The sequence below is a fragment of the Ovis aries genome, chromosome 24 (assembly GCF_016772045.2).
Source record: "Ovis aries strain OAR_USU_Benz2616 breed Rambouillet chromosome 24, ARS-UI_Ramb_v3.0, whole genome shotgun sequence".
Classification (NCBI taxonomy): domain Eukaryota; kingdom Metazoa; phylum Chordata; class Mammalia; order Artiodactyla; family Bovidae; genus Ovis; species Ovis aries.
In genome coordinates, this window is record NC_056077.1 from 34,881,657 (window position 1) to 34,900,195 (window position 18,539).

Sequence of the window (18,539 nt, forward strand, 5' to 3'; positions counted from 1 at the left end):
GCAATGCAGGAGACGTGGGTTCCATCCATGGGTCGAGACATCCCCTGAGCAACCGACTCTAGTATTCTTGCCTAGTAAAGCCCATGGACAGAAGAGCCTGGCAGGCTACAGATCATGAGGGTTCCAAAAGAATCAGACACGACTTAGCGACTAAAGCAACATTACGACATCCGGGCTTTAAAAAGTTTTAAGTAAGGGAAAATGCTCTGAGCTGGTGGCGCCGCTTTGGTGCATTCTGGCCGCCAGGGGGCAGCACTTCTCAGAAAAAATGTAAAAGATCCAGAATCTGGTCTGGTTGGTATGGTGGGGCTGGACTGGCCGTGCTCCCAGGGGTGCTGTCTCTGGTCCTTGTTCTGAAAAACAAGAATACACATGCTCACCGCCACCCGTGTGCATATAGACTCTCACCCAGACTCCCCCTACGCTCACCAATTCTTATCTATTTTTCCCCTGAAGCCCTCCATGCTATGATATGCTTAGTTGCTCAGTCATGTCCGACTCTACGACCCCATGGACTGTAGCCCTCCAAGCTCCTCTGTCCATGGGGATTCTCCAGGCAAGAATACTGGAGTGGGTTGCCATGCCCTCCTCCAGGGGATCTTCCAGACCCAGGCATCGAACCCAGGTCTCCCGCATTGCAGAAGGATTCTTTACCATCTGAGCCACCAAGGAAGCCCTCTAAGAGGGGTTAACTCCAAGGCGGAGAGGGGCCGATGGCTTCAGGGATGCCCTCCCTGGTCGCTCATCCCGTCAACCCCATCCTACTCCCAGCACAATCTGAGAACACAGCTGTAGGACTGAGGGGTCCCTTTCCCAGCAGAGGACACAGTCTCTCCGGCTAGCTGTCCCTCGGGGGCCTCAGGCCACAGCTGGGTCTCTGCCTGTGGGCCTGCTAGGCAGGAAACCCAGGTGGTTTCTGCTGTGGTGGGCAGGCCGCCCAGGCAAGCTTGGAGCTTGAACTCTCATCTGCTTCTCTCCCACCACACCCCCACCTGTGTTGATCAAGTCAGAGGAAGTGGTGGGGGTAATCTCTCCCCTTCATTTATTTTCCCACAAGTTTATTAACAAAAACACACACGTTTATTAACAAAATAACAAGTTTATTAACACAAAAACAAAAAACACCTAGGAAGTATATACTTAAGCAACTTACAAGTATGGTTCAATCCCTTCAGTTAGCGTTAGTTGCTTGGTTGTGTCCGACTTATTGCAACCCTGTGGACTGTAGCTCAGATTCTTTACTATCTGAGCCACTAGGGAATTAGAAGCAAGCATTTACAAGAGCACACACTTCTGGTGGTAGAGAAACCACCTGCCAATGCAGAGACATGAGACTGTGGCTGGTTGCATCCCTGGGTCGGGAAGATCCCCTGAAGGAGGGCACAGCAACCCACTCCAGTATTCTCACCTGGAGAATCCCCTGGACAGAGGAGCCTTGCGGGCTACAGCCCATGGGGTTGCAAAGAGTCAGACTGAAGCAACTTAGCAAGCACGCCTGCACTTCTGGTGCCAAAAGCTCAGCTTCTCTGTACACCAGTGCTGGATCAGATCGCAGAGTTCTGGGTGAGGGAGAACAGGATAACTTTGTTACTTTTCCAGACAAAGGGGGACACAGTGGGCTAATACCCTCAAAACCATGTGTCCCCCCTCTTGGAGAAGACAGTGAAAAGTTTTATAGTAATTGTTCAGAGCAGGCATGATCAGCTCGTGGACATTCTTCTTGGGTTGGTGAGGCACATAGGAGTCAGCATCATCAACCTTCAGGTCCAAATGGTCTGGGGTCTATGTGCTTGTGGGAAGCACACCGTTGGTAATCGTTAACTTCTCCCACCTGGAGGGGCTTTCAGTATCTGCAAAATAGCTCAAAGATACTGTTGTGTGTACCCATTCATGGGGAAAGGGCACCTTGCCCCAAGGCTGCTCTTGACTGTTTCTCCCTGGTCTCAAATCCCCTCCCTTCCCTAATTAACAAGTGCTTGAATCTGCCCATTGGAACCCAGGGAAGGGCATGGGGGCTGAATGAAGTCCCTCTCCTGAAATCAAAGAAATGGGGGATACAGAAAGCCTTTTTGTCCAGGAGCCCCACAGCGCCCTGCTTGGTATCACTTCTGCCCCTAGGAATTTAACGCCGTGACTATTTTGAGTTCTTTCTCTCCTCTTGAAGGAATCTCACCCAGACCTGGCAAGGAGTAGGCCGGTGAGTCCTTCTCCACCTCCCCAACCAGGACCGGCGCAGTAGCCCCCCTGACTCTTGTCTTCAGACCTACCCTTCCCCAACTAGAGCTGGCCAGATCACTCATCTTCCCCACCCTACCTCTCTCACCAAGAATAAAGTCCAGCATCTCAGCCTAGCACCTTTAGGATCCTGCCCCAATTTACTTCCCAGCCCCCTAAACTGTCACTCTGGCCCCTAGGGACCTGAGGCTCCAGCAGCTCTGAGTTCCTGAGGTTTTTCCTCGTCTACCCAGTGCCCTGTCTACACCTCTGTTCACACAGATCCTCTGCCTGAACTGCCCTTCCCTGCTACCTCCTATGCGGTTGAGTAGCAAGGACTTCCCTGGTGGTCCAGCGGCTAAGACGCCATGCTCCCAATACAGGGTGCCCAGGTTCGATCCCTGGTCAGGGAACTAGATCCTGTATGCCACAACTAAAGATCCCACGTGCCACAACCAAGACCTGGTGCAGCCAAATAAATAAATTTCGAAAAATGCAATCTTATAAAAAAAAAAAATTAAGTTGAGCAGCAGCCCACAACATTCCCTGGCCTCCTAATGATACCATGGTTTCTCTGCTTGGAAAGAGCTCCCATCTCTGATAAAATTCTCCTCATCCTTAATCAATCCTTAGTCAACGGCTTTCTCCTGGTCTCCCCCAATAATCCAGGCTTCCCAGGTGGCACAGTGGGAAGGAATACGCATCCAATGCAGGAGACGTGAGAGACGTGGGTTCCATCCCTGAGTCGGGACGATCCCCTGGAGAAGGAAATGGCAACCCACTCCAGTCTTCTTGCCTGGAGAATCCCACGGAGAGAGGAGCCTGGTGGGCTACAGTCCATGGGGTTGAAAAGAGTCAGACACGACTGAGCAACCAACACACCCCTCTCTAAGGATCCAGGGTAGCTCTTAGCTCCCTCTCTAGGTGACTAGGGAAAGGCCAGCAAAGGGTGGAAGGAGGGAAGGGGTGAGAAGCTATGCCTGACCAGGCTACCAGCTGATGCTTCTCAAAGCTTAATGTGAATACAGATCACCTGGGGACGGAGAGGGAGCCCGGTCCTGACTTAGGCGGCCTGGGCTGTGTCAGAGAGTCTGCGCTTCTCTCTTTCTTTGGCCTGCCCGCGGTGCCTGTGGGATCTTAGCTCCCCTATCTGGGGTTGAAGCCATCCCCCACTCAGTGGAAGCGTGCCTTCCTGACCACTGGCCACCAGAGAAGTCCCAGAGTCTGCCTTTGAACAAGCTCCCAGGTGAGGCTGGTGCTGCGGGCCCAGGGGCCACTTTGAGCATCAGGGGCCTGGCCCACTTGATTGGCTGGGGAAGAGGGGCAGTTGGGAGCCCAGGTGTGAGTGGCCATCATCAGGGGTATAAGACGGTGGGTGGCGCCTGCCCAGGAGTCGCAGTAGGTGGGAGTGGCTTCGTGGGCACCATGGGGCCGCGCTCTAGGCTGTTCCTCTGCTTTCTGCTCTGGGGAAGCACGGAGCTCTGCAGCCCCCAGCCCTTCTGGGATGATGAAACCGAGCGCTTTAGGCCATCGAAGCCACCCACCGTGATGGTGGAGTGTCAGGAGGCCCAGCTGGTGGTCACGGTCGACAAAGACCTTTTCGGCACTGGGAAGCTCATCCGGCCTGCGGACCTCACCCTGGGCCCCGACAACTGTGAGCCACTGGCCTCCGCGGACACGGATGGCGTGGTTAGGTTTTCGGTTGGGCTGCATGAGTGTGGCAACATCTTGCAGGTGAGGCTTGGCACCCCCTCGGCAGTCCCGGCTTTAGTGGGATGACACGGGAGGGGGCCGGTGATGTAGAGTGTGGGTGCAAGGTGGGGCTGGGGTGGATCCCTTTCATGCGGGGGAGCTGGGTGGGTGGAGCCGCTGAGACCTGAAGTGGGGCCTTGGTGGCGCTGGGGTGGGGGAGTTCTGCCTCTAGGTGCCAAAATTGGGGAGGTGGGTGGAGACCAGGGGTGGCAGTGCATTTTGCGCCAAACCGGGCAACCCCCACTCTGATTCCTGAGGACTTCTAACACCTAGGGGGCAACCAGAAGACATATAGTCAACATGGGTGCGGGGGCATGCGTGATGGGATACTCTGCAGGTAACCCAGTGCTTTCATGGGGCCCTAGAAAGTTGTATGGAAGAGGTGAATTTTGAAACCTCAGAAAAGCCCAGAAGTCATCACAGGGAAAAAAAACCTATTTTGGTGTCCCTTATTCATGTTAATGGCTTTGAAGCCTTGTGTTAAAAATTGTTTGAGGGCAGGGTCAAAGGGCATCGTGGTTGAAGAGGCTCAAAGTGTGTGTCCTGTGGGGGCGGTCTCAAATGGGGGTGTGTGTGCAGGGGGAAAGCTGAGTAATTCAGGCCAGACAGCCCCCCCCAAGGAGAGGGGGAGGGGCAGAGCCTGGGTAGGAGGGCCCTCCTAGCAAGGGCCAGGCGCACTGGCCAGCGGGTGCACAATTCCTGGATCAGCTTCCTGCTGCCCCTCGGAGGGTCTGTCCTCCCCTCCCTTACGCCCCTGACCCAGCTGGCCCTTGGACTCTGGTCTCAGTTTGGGTAGGGGCAGGGCAAGTTCAGCCCCCGGGGTCCTCCTCGGGATCTCTGGTCTCAGGGTGGTCCCTAGGGCTGGACTTGAAGCCACCTGGACCTCATTTTCCTGGGGAGAGCTTAGGCAAGCCAGAGCTGCTCAGTTAAGGAATTATCCTAACCTAGTAGCTCCCAGTCTTAGGGCATCAGAGTCACCTGGGGAGTGGTTAGAACTCCTGGTTCCCATATTCTATCTGAAATTGGGATGGAAGTGGGGGCAGACGTCAGTATCTGTAAGATTCCCCCATGCCTCCACCGTGGAGCACAGCTGGGCAGCTTGCCCGGTCTCCCAGATGAGGATCACGTGGGAAAAATCACGTGGGGTTCCGGCGGCTTGTGGGAAACACCCCCTGTGCTGACCCTGGGGACCCTGCTTGCTTTAATGTTGCTCCACTGACCTGACTTCTTTCCTGTTGGACAAGGAGCCCCACATTTTCCCTTTGCACCGAGTCCCACAAATATGCAGCTTCTCCACCTGGGGACTCACTAATGGACAGCTAGGACTCACCCCTGAAGTTTGAGCGGTGAGGGCGGGCTGGGCAGCTGCTAATTGGGAGGGGGTTGTTGGGAAAGGATGCAAATTGCCCAGCAGCACCTGCTGGTGCTCTTCCGGCCTCGGGCAGCCACCAAACCAGCTTCCCCCTCTGCGAGATGAGCGTGAGAATAAGTCAGAAGAAGGAGGGTGAGTTAGGTGGTAACCGCTGTGGCAGTGAGTTGAAATTCCTGGAACTTTCTAGCCTCTTCCTGGGGGCCTTCTTGGGCCCCTGGCATTCCCTGGAAAAGGAAATGGTGTATGTGGCTTGGGGTGGGGGGCAGCAGCTTGAGACGGGTGCTCACACCCAAGGCCTCTGGTCACAGGGTGCTGCTTGCTGGTGACACGGAGCTGGTCCAGACCCCCGGGGAAGTGTCACTGTTTTGCGGTGAAGCAGAGTGCCTGTGCAGGCCCTCCCACGGGTCAGCGAAGTGGGCTCTGAGCCCAGGGCCTGTGTTCTCTCCACCTTCAGCAGCCCTGGCCCCCCAGCCCCTTGCCGGGCACACCGGGGGCAGGTGATGCTGGTAGAGTTAACCCCTTCCTTTCCCTCAGGTGACCGACGATGCCCTGGTGTACAGTACCTTCCTGCTCCACAGCCCCCGCCCTGCAGGAAACCTGTCCATCCTGAGGACTAACCGCGTGGAAGTCCCAATCGAGTGCCACTACCCCAGGTCTGTGTGGCCGCCCCTGGCCCAGAGGCTCCTCAGCAAGCATGTCAGCCTCCTGGCAGCACCTGGCAGCGAGGCTGTGAGGACGGGGGAGGGTCTGGGGCTGTGGTCGCCGCCCTCAGTCCTGGTAGAGGTGGCCTTGCGGCCTCTGCTCGGAGCCCCTGAAACTGGCCGGGGCCACAGCTGCCTCCTGGGGGAAGCTGCAGGGCTGCCCTGCCCCCTCAGTTCAGAAAGGGTCGCTTGGTAGAGCAGAGGTGGGTTCCAAGCTCTGACCTTGACCATCACAACCTGCACTCTGTAGCTGAGTGAGGGTCGAGGAGGCCCCAGCATGTGCCTGTGACCTTGGAGCATTAGGCTTGGGGACCAGGTGACTGGCTTATAACTACAAGGCCTGGCCCTGTGTGCTGGGTTGAGTGCAGAGTAACTTAAAGTTGCTCAGTTGTGTCCAACTCTATGAGACCCCATGAACTGTAGCCTGCCAGGCTCCTCTGTCCATGGAGTTCTCCAGGCAAGAATACCGAGTGGGTTGCCATTCCCCTCAAGAGATCTTCCCAACCCAGTGATCAAACCCAGGTCTCCCACATTGCAGGCGGATTCTTTGAGCCACCAGGGACACCTAGAAAGGCTTTGAACTTGACTGTGATCTGGGAGGGAAGTGGTGTTGATTCAATGAAGGCACAAGGAACAAAGCATGTGTGGAAGGGCTTCCCCGGACGAGATCCGGGGGGGCGGTGCTCAGGCAGTTGGGTAGACATACCCTAGAGGAGTGTCTCTAGTAGGGCCCAGAGCCGCACGCCAGGTGCGGCAGCTGCTCGTTTCTTCCTAGGCACGGCAATGTGAGTAGCTGGGCCATCCAGCCCACCTGGGTGCCATTCAGGACCACGGTGTTCTCAGAGGAGAAGCTGGTTTTCTCTCTGCGCCTGATGGAGGGTGAGCAAAGTGGGCTGGGAGGGGGCAACTGTTGGGGATGGGGTGCTCTGGCAGGCTCTCACCCCCGGCGTGCCTTGCAGAGAACTGGAGTGCCGAGAAGATGACGCCCACCTTCCAGCTGGGAGATAGAGCCCACCTCCAGGCTCAAGTCCACACCGGCAGCCACGTGCCCCTGCGACTGTTCGTGGACCACTGCGTGGCCACACTGACGCCAGACTGGAGCACCTCGCCTTACCACACCATCGTGGACTTCCACGGGTGAGGCTGGCCTGCCTCTCCGGGGACCCTTCTGGGATGTGACTTGTGTCACCTCCTCCGTCTCTAACTGGGTTCACTTGCTCTCTTCAAAGCTGTCTCGTCGATGGTCTCACTGATGCCTCGTCTGCTTTCAAAGCACCTAGACCCAGACCAGAGATCCTCCAGTTCACAGTGGATGTGTTCCATTTTGCTAATGACTCCAGAAACATGGTAATGGCTTAATAGCCTGGAATAAGCCTGAATTCTTAGGGTCGGGCTGACCAGGCTTCCTAAGCTGATGCTGTCACTCGCGAGCTGTTCTCTTAAGCAGTGATCTGATAGTTCTGACCTATCCTAGTAACTTAGCAAATAAAGCCATGATCTCCAGTGAGATCTTTGAGAAAGCATAGGCCTTAAGAGACTGGTAGAAAATCCATGTGGGATGGAGTGAGAAAATCCATGAAGGATGGAATGAGTCGGATCCTGGAAACAGAACAAGGTAGAGGGAACCCAGGGGACTCAGCTGACAGGTCACATCAGATGACATTGAGTATCTGGTGACCAGGTCACTGACGACATCCTCACTAAGGTCAGCAGGACTGGAACCCAGATGGGCTGAGTAAAGCAGTTCATCAGAGCAGGTGCCTGCTTTTCTGGAGGATTTCTAGAAGGGGCAAGGGAAACAGGTGTGAACTTCTCATGCTAGTTAGCCTCTCAAACTCGAACATAGGCTAGGTCAGTGACTTCTTGAACCCTGAGTTCATCAGCATCACCTGGAGGGTTTGTTGAACTAGACCGCTGAGCCCATACCCTCCAGGGTTTGGTTCAATAGACTTGGAGTGGAGCCTGGCACCTGCATTCCTAACAAGCCTTCAGGTGCCGTTGATGAACCACTAAGCTAGGAAGCTCAGCTTGACACTAAGGCGGGAGTGAGCTAGAATTCGGACCACATGTGATGACTGTGGCAGGAAGAATAGGTAGGACTGGCAGCTAGCCAGAAAGTGCTGGTAGACTCTTACAAACCAAGACGCTTTCATTTTTCGAATATTCACTTCTGGCTGTGCTGGGTCTTCATGTGGGCTCGTGGGCTCTAGAGTAGGGGGCACGGTCGTTGCGGCACACTGGCTTAGTTGCCCCGCAGCATGTGGGACCCTCCCCGACCAGGGATCAGACCTGTGTCCCCTGCACTAGCAGGTAGATTCTTAACCGCTGCACCACCAGGGAAGCCCTCAAGTAACTCTTAAGTGCGTTTTCCTGAGATAGGAGCGGAAGGATGGGAATTCGGGATAGCTGGTCAAGAAGGAACAGTGATTAAAGCAAGGATTATCCAGCTCTATCTCTTGTACTAACCACCTGGAAAGATCATCAAAATACTGATATTTAATCATCCCATATATTTTCACTTAACTGGGGTGGGGTCTGACATGAACTTTGCTATTCCATTAAAATCTAAAAATATGTGAAGGAGAAAGGGTTTCAAAGCAAAGAGCTATGTACCTACCATCTAGGTTCTGTTAGTGTTTTATGCCGTGCCTAGTCACTAGTGTCTATTTACAAATGCGTCAAAAGCCACTTAAGTTCTCTAACAAGCAGCTAGGTTTACAGAGCACTGAGCCAGAGGCTCACGTGGCTGGGTGGCATTGAGAGGCGAGCTGTGGGAAATTTGTAGATGAGCACACAGATGCTACTTCCTCACCTGAGAACAGAAGTCCTTTGCTACAGCCAGTGATGAAAGGAAAGATGCAACTGAAGCTACTGGGCATTGTCCTGAAGCTTTGTAATGGCAGGTCATGTGTTTGAATGGGGCTGGGGAGAAAGACGAGACGAGGGAAGGGTCCTGGTCCCCAGATCGATGACCCTGTGGGTCTTAGGGTAGAAGATCCTGGTTGGGGTAGGGTGTTGACCTCACAGGTGGTCCAGCGGAAGGAGGAGATGAGGCTTCACACAGGCGCTGGCCATCACGGCCGACACCTGAGCCAGCATCTGCATATCTGAAGATGGGGTGGTACCTAAGACCACAGGAGGATCTTGATCAAGGGAAGGCAGCCTGACCTCTGGGAAGGCTCTCCCTCAAAGGTGGGCAGGTGGCTGGGCCAACTGTGGCTAGAGTACAGGGGAGATGGACTCTTACTCAACAGCTAATGAGGAACCGCTCGGGGGGATCTGCGGCCCCAGATAGCATCATCTGGGAAGAAGCTGAGGCTCAAGGCAATTCCTTTCCTGGAATAGGGATGCTAAAGGACCAGGAAGTGCTGCTCTGGGTTGTGAGAAGTGGAGTCAGATGGACAATCGGGAGTGCAGCCTGGCTGACTCAAGTTTCCGAAATAGTCTCCCTGCTGGTGCATTCGGCCACTAGGTGGTGACCACAGCTTGTGGTTCTGTATGTCGAAGGCTTCAGGACAGGTAGCTGGCGTTCAAGTGCCTTGGCAGGGCATGTGCTTGGGGGGTGTGGGACCCCTAGAGTATGAGGGGGACCTCTGGTTGTGGATGCCTCTACCAAGAGGCCCTGGGCTGACCTGAGCTCTGGTCTTGTCAAAATTCCTCCCATTCCAGCAGCCAAGATGGATTCTGTTCCCCCTGGGCTTGATTCCCTGTTCCTAAGGTTTTGATATAATGAGGCCCTGGGAGTGAGACACGGCTGAGAGATTGGAGAAGTGTGAAAGAGACTAGGAATAAAGCTGATGGGTTGGGTTCTAATTCAGAATCCAATGTGCAACTTGCTCTGGACTTGTAGGCAAGCTGGTCTTTGAAGCTGCCTCCTTCTGTCTCTAAAGTGGGCTTCCGTCCTCAAAGGCTAAGGGTTATTGAAGAACTGGCTTACCAGTCACTGAGCTGCCTAGAACTTTGCCTGGTAATAGCTGCTCTTATTTCCAGATATATATCACCTGTCACCTGAAGGTCACTCCGGTTGACCGAGTCCCGGACCAACTAAACAAAGCATGTTCCTTCAGCAAGTCCTCCAACCGGTAAAGACACCAGACTGGGGTGGAAGACCAGCCACCCTTGCTCATGTTGATTTCTCCCAGTGTGCCCTCTGCTAGCAAACTGCTTCCTGCAGGCGGCACAGCTGTCTAACTTCCTGTATTTCACTCTTAGGTGGTCCCCGGTTGAAGGCCCCACTGACATCTGTCGATGCTGTAGCAAGGGGCGCTGCGGCATTTCAGGCCGTTCCATGAGGCTGTCCCACCGGGAGGGCCAGCCTGTTCCCCGAAGAAGTCGCAGGCAAGGTAGGTCTCGGGAGGCCCCTCCTCTCAGAGGCACCAGCTGTTGCCTTAGGGTGACAGTCCTTTTCTTGTTCCCCATTTAAAGCTGCTTACCCCTAGGGGATGGCTTCCTGGGTGGCGCTAATGGTAAAGAAACTGCCTGCCAATGCAAGAGACATAAAAGACATGGATTCTATCCCTGGGTCGGGAAGATCCCCCGGAGGAGGGCATGGCAAGCCACTCCAGTATTCTTGCCTGGAGAACCCATGGACAGAGGAACCTGGTAGGCTAGTCCATGGGGTCGCAAATAGTCAAACCCTACTGAAGGGACTTAATATGTATTTCTAGGGAATACCATCTTAGAGCTAAGTGGGAGAGGCTCCAAGCCCCCACCTGATGTTGGCCAGGGCCATTCTGCAGTCATCCTGGAGTCCTAACACACAGGGGGTTATTGTTAAGTTGCTCAGTCGGGTCCAACTCTTTGCAACCCCATGGACTAGAACCCGCCAGGCTCCTCTGTCCATGGGATTTCCCAGGCAAGAATACTGGAGTGGGGAGCCATGCCTTAACCCATGTCTCCTGCGTTGGCTAGAGATTCTTCACTGCTGAGCCACCAGGGCAGCCCATAATCCCGGGTTTGGGAGACTAATGCAGCTACTAGAACTAAACCTACTGGTTCAGCTCGTTGAGCAGAACAAAACCCCTCACCTGATTCCTGGCTCGGGGACTCGGTTAACCCTCGGATGTCTTGTCTTTCAGTGACGGAGGAAGCAGACGTCACAGTGGGGCCGTTGATCTTCCTGGGGAAGGTGAATGACCGTGGCGTGGAAGGGCCCACCTCCTCTCCCCCTCTGCTGATGCTGGGCTTAGGCCTGGCTACTGTGATGACCTTGACTCTGGCTGCTGTTGTCCTGGGTCTCGCTGGGAGGCATCGGGCTGCTTCTCACCCCGTGTGCCCTGTGTCTGCTTCCCAATAAAAGAAGAAAGTGAACTTGGTGTGGAGCAGTGACTAGATGGGGGTGAATTGGGAGTGGCTGTGTAGGGGCGGAGGGCAGATAATAACAGAGTCACGGGTTCAAACAGTGAAATCGAAGTACCACTGTCTTTATGAGGCTATATGGGCTTGTCTGGTGGCTCAGTGGTAAAGACTCCGCCTGCCAATGCATCCATCAGTCCCTGGGTTGGGAAGATCTCCTGGAGGGGAAGGTATGGCTGTCCACTCAAGTATTCTTGCCGGGAGAATCCCATAGACAGAGGAGCCTGGCGGGCTACGGTTCATGGGGTTGCAAAAGAGTCTATAACACAACTTGGCGAGTAAACAACGAAGAGGAGAGAGGCCAGGATTGGTGAAGACAAGCCTGTGTTTTCCTGGCTTTGGGCAACTCGTCCTTCCTCAGTCCAGGGCTCGCTTGTTCAGGGGCAACTATAACCCTATGTCTCCAGTGGGCCCAAAATGAGAGAGGTTGGAGGCTGAAGTGGGGTGGGCCCTGCCCCACTTCTAGGCTGGCAGGGGGTCCTGGCTCTGGGCCCCATGGATCTGGTGCAAGGAGTAGGGGCAAGGAGGAAAGGACTTCTAGTCTTTCTCTAGTGGCAGCTGGCAGAAAGCCACATGTCTGTGGGCTAGAAGCTTGAAGGCCATAGGTGATGGCCGTGGGTAGCGCTCATCTTGAGAGCTGAAGCTGCTGTAGAGGAGCCCCTCTGGGGTATGGGGGTGCTGTGGTCTCGGCTCACTTCAGTCACTTGTGTCCAACTCTGTGATCCCATGGACTGCAGCACGCCAGGCCTCCCTGTCCATCACCAACTCCCGGAGCTTGCTCAAACTCATGTCCATTGAGTCGGTGATGCCATCCAACCATCTCATCTTCTGTTGTCCCCTTCTCCTGCCTTCAATCCTTCCCAGCATTAGGGTCTTTTCAAATGAGCCAGTTCCTTGCATCAGGTGGCCAAAGTATTGGAGCTTCAGCATCAGTCCTTCCAATGAATATACAGGATGGATCTCCTTGCAATCCAAGGGACTCTCAAGAGTCTTCTCCAACACCACAGTTCAAAAGCATCAATTCTTCAGTGCTTAACTTTCTTTATAGTCTAACTCTCACATCCATACATGACTACTGGAAAAACCAAAGCTTTCACTAGATGGAGATTTGTTGGCAAAGTAATGTCTCTGCTTTTTAATATGCTATCTAGGTTGGTCACAGCTTTCCTTCCAAGAAGCAGGCATCTAGTCACTAGCTATGGATGCTTCAGGGCTTCCTGTGATGGACAGGAGCTGCTTCTCCACCTCCCCTGCTTTCCCCACTCCCTTCACAGAGGCTTCTGTGCTCTCAGCCAGGCCACAGCCCCTAGGGCTGCTCAGCAAGGGAAGGGCGCCCAGGAAGTTTGGAGCCCCTCTCCAGGGGAGGTGGCCGTGCTCTTTCTGCTGAGGGCTGTGATGTCCCTACCTTGGGCTAGCCCTTTGCTGCCTCCAACCTCGCCCTCAGCTGTGACTCCTCACTGGGTGAAGATCACTGTGGAATCCCAGCTTTGCTAGTCACCTGCTGGGAGCCCTGAGCACCCTTGGGGGCCAAATGGGGCTGGTTCCAGCTGGGCAGGGCTATTGAGGCATAAACTGATTGGAGCCAATGGCGCTTAAAAACATTCAGGGCAAGAGCTTGTTATTCTGTGTCTCAGAAGTAGAGGAAGGCCTCGATCCTTGCCCCTCTGTTGTTGGTTTTCTTTCAAGGTTTTTAAAAATTTGTTTTTGGTTGCACTGGGTCTTCATTGCTGCACACAGGCTTTCTCTAGCTGTGCCAGCAGAGGGCTACTCTCTAGTTGGAATTCATGGGTTACTCATTGCAGTGGCTTCTCTTTTTGTGGAGCACGGGCTTCAGTAGTTGCAGCATGAAGGCTCAGTAGTTAGGGCACATGGGCTTAGCTGTTCCACAGCATGTGGAATCTTCTGGATCCGGGATCGAGCCTGTGTTCCCTGCACGGACACACAGATTCTTAATGACTGTACCGCCAATGAAGTCCATGTGTTTTGTTTTGTTTTGTTTTATAAACACCACTGGGCATCACCTGGGGATTGTGGGAAAGGCAGAGTTTGGGGCCCCATTCCAGATCTAAGATTCTGTGTCTCAACAAAATCCCTGGCTGATTCTGGGCCAAGGGATTTACCTCAAGAAGGAATCTGCCTCCCTTTCTATCAGATATGCTATATAAGGGGAAAAGAGACATGAGGTAGGAAGGGGGGCTTCCTGGAGGTGGTGATCCTGGAGTAAACCCTCAAAGATCAAGCAGGTCCTAGCTGGGCAAAATGGGGGTGGTGGGTATGAAGGGAAGAGAGGGCAGGGAGAACATGGGCTCTGATGGATTGAAGGGCCTGACGTCCAATAAGAGGGAAAGTAGAGAGGGAGGCCATATAGGGCTGATGACAAGAAGAGCCACTGAAGGGCTGAGTGCCACGGATGGACCAGCCCTGTTGGGGAGATCAACCGAATAGCGGAGTACAGTCCGGGGGCCAACAGAAAGCGGGCCACGGTCAGGTCGGCAGTTCCCTTCATCTGTAAGATGACACTGTCTGCAGATTAATAGAGCATTGCCAGAATCCTGGTCAGGACCCCTGGGCCAGGCGACTGGTCTCACATTCCACCTAGCTCTACTCCTGTCTGAGCCCGCTTCCTCCTGCTAAGCTTTATCCTGTTTCAGGTAGGGGAGCTCTCAACTTCAGGGTTATGGGAAGGATTCATGTGATGCTTGGGACGCAGTGTGCATTCAGAGCTCTTCTCCAGAAAAATTACTCCCAGGACCCCTGGGGGGCTGTCCCTGCTGCAGACACCTACGGGTTACTTGTCCTCATGGTCCCAGGTGTTGCAACATCTCAGGAACTCGTCTCTCATTCAACTTCTGTTGTCCTCAGAGGAAGTGGCTGGGTCTGGTGTGGGGAGGAAGCGTGCTGAGGATGTGACCCTGAGTGTCAGCCCCAGGCCGTTGCTGGGGGGCCTCAGCTCAGTGAGCGGAGACATTGGCCTCCAGCAGTAACGTCAGAGGACCCTGCCTGCCCGCCTCAAGGTGGAGCTTCCTTGGGAAAGGGAGGAAAGTGGCAGGCACACAGTTCCCTGGTGTATGTTTGGGGAAGCGTCCTATTATATGCTAGGAATCCCTGGGTGAATCAACACTTTGAAGGTTTAAAACTTCACCCAAAGTCACATAGCACATCCTGGAGGCTCCAGCTGCCCCTTGCTTGCCCTTTTGGGAAATCCCACACACTGTTGCCTGGACCAGGCTGCAGCCCAGCCCACAGGCATTCCCTGCTGGTAAAACATTTAGAAAAATAAGACAACTTAATCTTAAATTTTTGCCTTCCTGATAGCCAGGGGAAAAGGGGAGATATGAAGTATGTTAAAGAACAATGAAGAAAAAAATCATGACCCCACAAATATAAAATAAAAGTGTCAAAGATCTTGTTTTAACTCATTCATTTAGGGTAAGTGCAAGACGTAAAAAAGTGGTTCAAAAGAGAATCAGGAAAAAAAGAAAAAGAAAACAAAGGAGAATTAAAAAAAAAAAAAAAACAACAACCAACCAACAGATTTACAAAGGCAAGCAGGAACGCAGACATGAATTTGCTGATAGAGCAAAAATGGCTTCCGCAGACAGAAGTCAATAGCATCCCTCTGGATAAGAGTTATTTGTATTACTATTGGTTTTGTAAAAGGAAAGGCACAGATTCAAAGAATCAGGTAACTGGGCATTTTCTAACACCCTTTCAGATTAACTTTCTGCCTATTTCAAGGTCTTTTTGGGGGCTTCCCTGGTGGCTCAGACAGCAAAGAATCTGCCTGCAATACAGAAGACCCAGGTTCAATCCCTAGGTCGGGGAAGATCTCCTGGAGAAGGGAATGATTACTCACTCCAGTATTCTTCTCTGAAGAATCCCATGGAGAGAGGAGCCTGGCGGGCTACAGTTCATGGGATCGCACAGAGTGGGACACAATTGAGTGACTTTCATTTCACTTTCAAAGTCTTTTACAATTTTTCCTGACAGGTGTGAGATTTATCAGGTTTTTTTTTTTTTTTTCCAATAGATTCAGAGCAACTCCTAAGGGCTAATGGAAATTTTCAGGAGGAGGTTGGATATCACCAGAAAGATAACCCACTGTCTACCAAGGGACCAACTGCCCTCAGCCTTCAGGTTAGGACACCTGAGTTTGTCCACACACCACAGTGGATCCCTTCTCTTTATCTTTTTTCCCTTTGGCTGCACGGTATGGTATGTGGAGTCTTAAGTTCCCTGACCAGGGATTGAACCCACGCCCACTGAAATGGAAGCTCAGAGTCTTAACCACTGGACTGCCAGAGAAGTCCCTGATCCCTTCTCTCGGGTAACTTAAGATCCCAAATGAATGTAAAAAACAAAATTCAACTGAGTAAATTTAAAGCCCTTATTGGCTTCATTCAACAAGTCATGAGTTAGGCAGCACTCCGTCTAGCAAATAGAAAGACCTCCAAACAGCTGTACAAAATGAAAGGCTTTTATAGGCAGAAGTGGGTGGGAAGAGGAAGTTTTGAGCAGAGTGGGTTATTTCAGGGAAAGTTACCCTCCTACTATGGGGCGCGAAGTGTCTATGGGCAAATCACTTCACTGATACGTGCGTGTTAGTCATTCAGTCGTGTCCAACTCTTTGGGACCCCAAGGACTGTAGCCCACCAGGCTCCTCTGTTCATGGGATTCTCCAGGCAAGAATACTCGAATCAGTAGCCAGTACTCTGGAGATGAATGGGAAGCCTGATCTTGCCATTCCCTTCTCCAGGGGATCTTCCCGATCCAGGGATCGAACCAGGGTGTCCTGCGTTGCAGGCAGATTCTTTACCATCTGAACCACCACTGGTACTTGCTAGGTAATTCCAGATTGACTGGTTAAAGGAGAGGCTGGTTAAAGGATTATTTTCCTGGGAGAGGCTAAAACTGCAATTAGGTATTAAGTCTTGGTTTGCTGTTGTGGGGCTTAGCACAAGTGAGTCCATTTTGGGCCTGTTCGATCTCTCTCTCTCTTTTTCTTTTCTTTCTTTTCTCTTTTTCTCTTTCTGACACCAGGGTGCCAGAGCATTACTTTACAATCAAAACAATAACTGTGGAGTGGGGGCCAGAGGTCAAGTGTGATTGCTTAGATTTAAAACAAACGTCTCCAATGTATTAACTCTGAGTACACATTAGTTATTTCAGACTGGCAGCAAGGGAACTAGTGAGGACAAAGCAATTCATCAAGTCGTGTTCCAAGCGACTGGGACTTACATAAGACAATGCTTTCGGTGGGGACAGCTTCCCACCTCAGGGCTGCAAAGCCATCATGCTCTTGTGGGCTGTGTAGATCACACCTGGATCCTGAGCCAGCACCATTGCCCAGAGATGCCAAGTGCTGCCTATTAATCAGAAATAATGAGCAAGGCAGCTGTGGCTTCTAATCACACAAGCCCTCCGGAGTATCAGATGCAGGCCAATTAGCTGAGGCACCAGGCAACAAAATTCTGCCTTCCCAAGTAAAACATCAGAAAGGGCTTGATCCCCTCAGCGGCATCCCTGGGCTCCAGTGTCTTGCCTTTTCCCAGGTTTACGTTGATCTTTTCTTGCTCCAGGGTGAGCTGGAGGCTGGTTCCAGGGTTGGAGCTTTCGGAAGCAGTAAACGCTGACACCTGGAGTGGGGTTGAAGGACTTTATCTTTTTGGCCACATCACGTGACATGTGAGATCTTAGTTCCCTGCCAGGGGTTGAACCTGGTTGCCTCCTGGAGTAGACGGTCAGAGTCTTAATGACTGCACCCCACGGAAAGTCCGACCATTAATTAATTTATTTTTAGGCTATTTTATTTCTTTTGGCCACACCCCATGGCATGTGGGCTCTTAGTTCCCCAAGCAGGGATCGAACCTGCACCCCCTCCATTGGAAGTGCAAAGTCTTAACCACTGGACCATTAGGAAAGGTCCCCTTATCCCGACTTTATTTTTTAATCTAAGTTCCTTTGGCCACCACCACTCCCCCGTCTATGGGCACCTCTTTCTCGGGCCACATCATTCGTTCTCAGTTGCTGTGTGCGTGTGTGCTAAGTTGCTTTGATCGTGTCCGACTCTGTGCGACCCCGTGGACTGCAGCCAATCTCCTCTGTCGATGGGATTCCCCAGGCAAGAATAATGGAGCGGGTTGCCACGCCTTCCTCCAGGGGATCTTCTTGACCCAGGGATCGAACCTCCATCTCTTATGTCTTCTGCACTGGCAGGCGAGTTCTTTACCACTAGTACCACCTGGGAAACCCCTCCGTTGCTTAGGAATCCTCAAAGGTCCGTAGGTTGCGCAAATGCCGGTCTTTGAGACATTAGAAAAAAAAAGTCTTTCCTTCTGGGCAGATGATTAAGGACAGAGCCTCTGCCAGGAATGTTTCAGCTCCCACAGGGCATACCTAACCTACCCTACTGTGTGTGTGTGTGTGGGGGCAGTCTCATATTTTTGTGATAGAAAAAATTAGCATTGAATATTGCCATTTCCACTTCCAGGGGATATTCCTAACCCAGGGATCAAACCGTGTCTCCTTTGTCTCCTGCATTACAGGCAGATTCTTTACCGCTGAACTATCAGGGAAGCCCAACTATATAGTAAATAAAATAAAAATCTTCAGCTCATCTGTTACCTTCTTAGAGCATCTTAGGTTTCCTTCCAGAAAAATCTCTGCTGACAAGCCTGTGTGTGCATTTTAAATACACACACACACACACGCACACACACACACACACACACACACACACCAGTATTCACTGCAGCACTGTCTACAGTATCCAGGACAGAGAAGCAACCTAGCTGTCTGTTCACTGACAGAGGAATGGATAAATACGTGGTTCCCATTTACAGTGGAATAGTGTGCTCTGTGTTCAGGCATTCAGTTGTGTCCTAACTTTTGGAGCCCTTTGGACTGTAGCCTGCCAGGCTCCTCTGTCCATGGGATTTTTCAGGTGAGAATATTGGAGTGGGTTGCCATTTTCTCCTCCAGGGGATCTTCCCAACCGAGGGATCAAACCAGCATGGCTTGCATCTCCTGCAATGCAGGCAGATTCTTTACCCACCAAGCCATTAGGAAAGCCCAGTTGAATATTACTCAGCCATAAAAAAGAATGAAATAATGCCATTTGCAACATGGATGGACCCAGAGATTGT

At 52.4% G+C, this 18,539-nt stretch overlaps 1 protein-coding gene and 1 non-coding gene across 2 annotated transcripts; one reads left to right on the plus strand and one right to left on the minus strand.

Annotated features, from left to right (window-relative positions):
- Nucleotides 1-3,605: 3,605 nt before the first annotated feature.
- Nucleotides 3,606-11,349, plus strand: ZP3 (zona pellucida glycoprotein 3). Its single transcript, XM_004020981.4, has 8 exons — nucleotides 3,606-3,948; nucleotides 5,873-5,991; nucleotides 6,815-6,918; nucleotides 6,999-7,176; nucleotides 7,269-7,386; nucleotides 10,030-10,121; nucleotides 10,252-10,382; nucleotides 11,118-11,349. Exons 1-8 carry the CDS (start codon nucleotides 3,640-3,642, stop codon nucleotides 11,333-11,335), a joined length of 1,269 nt encoding a protein of 422 aa, XP_004021030.3. The 5' UTR covers nucleotides 3,606-3,639; the 3' UTR covers nucleotides 11,336-11,349.
- A 5,892-nt stretch (nucleotides 11,350-17,241) lies between these two features.
- Nucleotides 17,242-17,314, minus strand: TRNAG-UCC (transfer RNA glycine (anticodon UCC)). Its single transcript has one exon. It is a non-coding gene; the product is annotated as a tRNA-Gly (tRNA).
- Nucleotides 17,315-18,539: the final 1,225 nt, after the last annotated feature.

What these genes read in the sequence shown, in the direction of transcription:
- ZP3 (XM_004020981.4), top strand. Translation starts at nt 3,640, where the DNA reads ATGGGGCCGCGCTCTAGGCTGTTCCTCTGCTTTCTGCTCTGGGGAAGC. An exon ending in AGTGTGGCAACATCTTGCAG is followed by an intron (nt 3,949 to 5,872) that starts GTGAGGCTTGGC and finishes CCTTTCCCTCAG; the next exon opens with GTGACCGACGATGCCCTGGT. An exon ending in CTCTCTGCGCCTGATGGAGG is followed by an intron (nt 6,919 to 6,998) that starts GTGAGCAAAGTG and finishes CGTGCCTTGCAG; the next exon opens with AGAACTGGAGTGCCGAGAAG.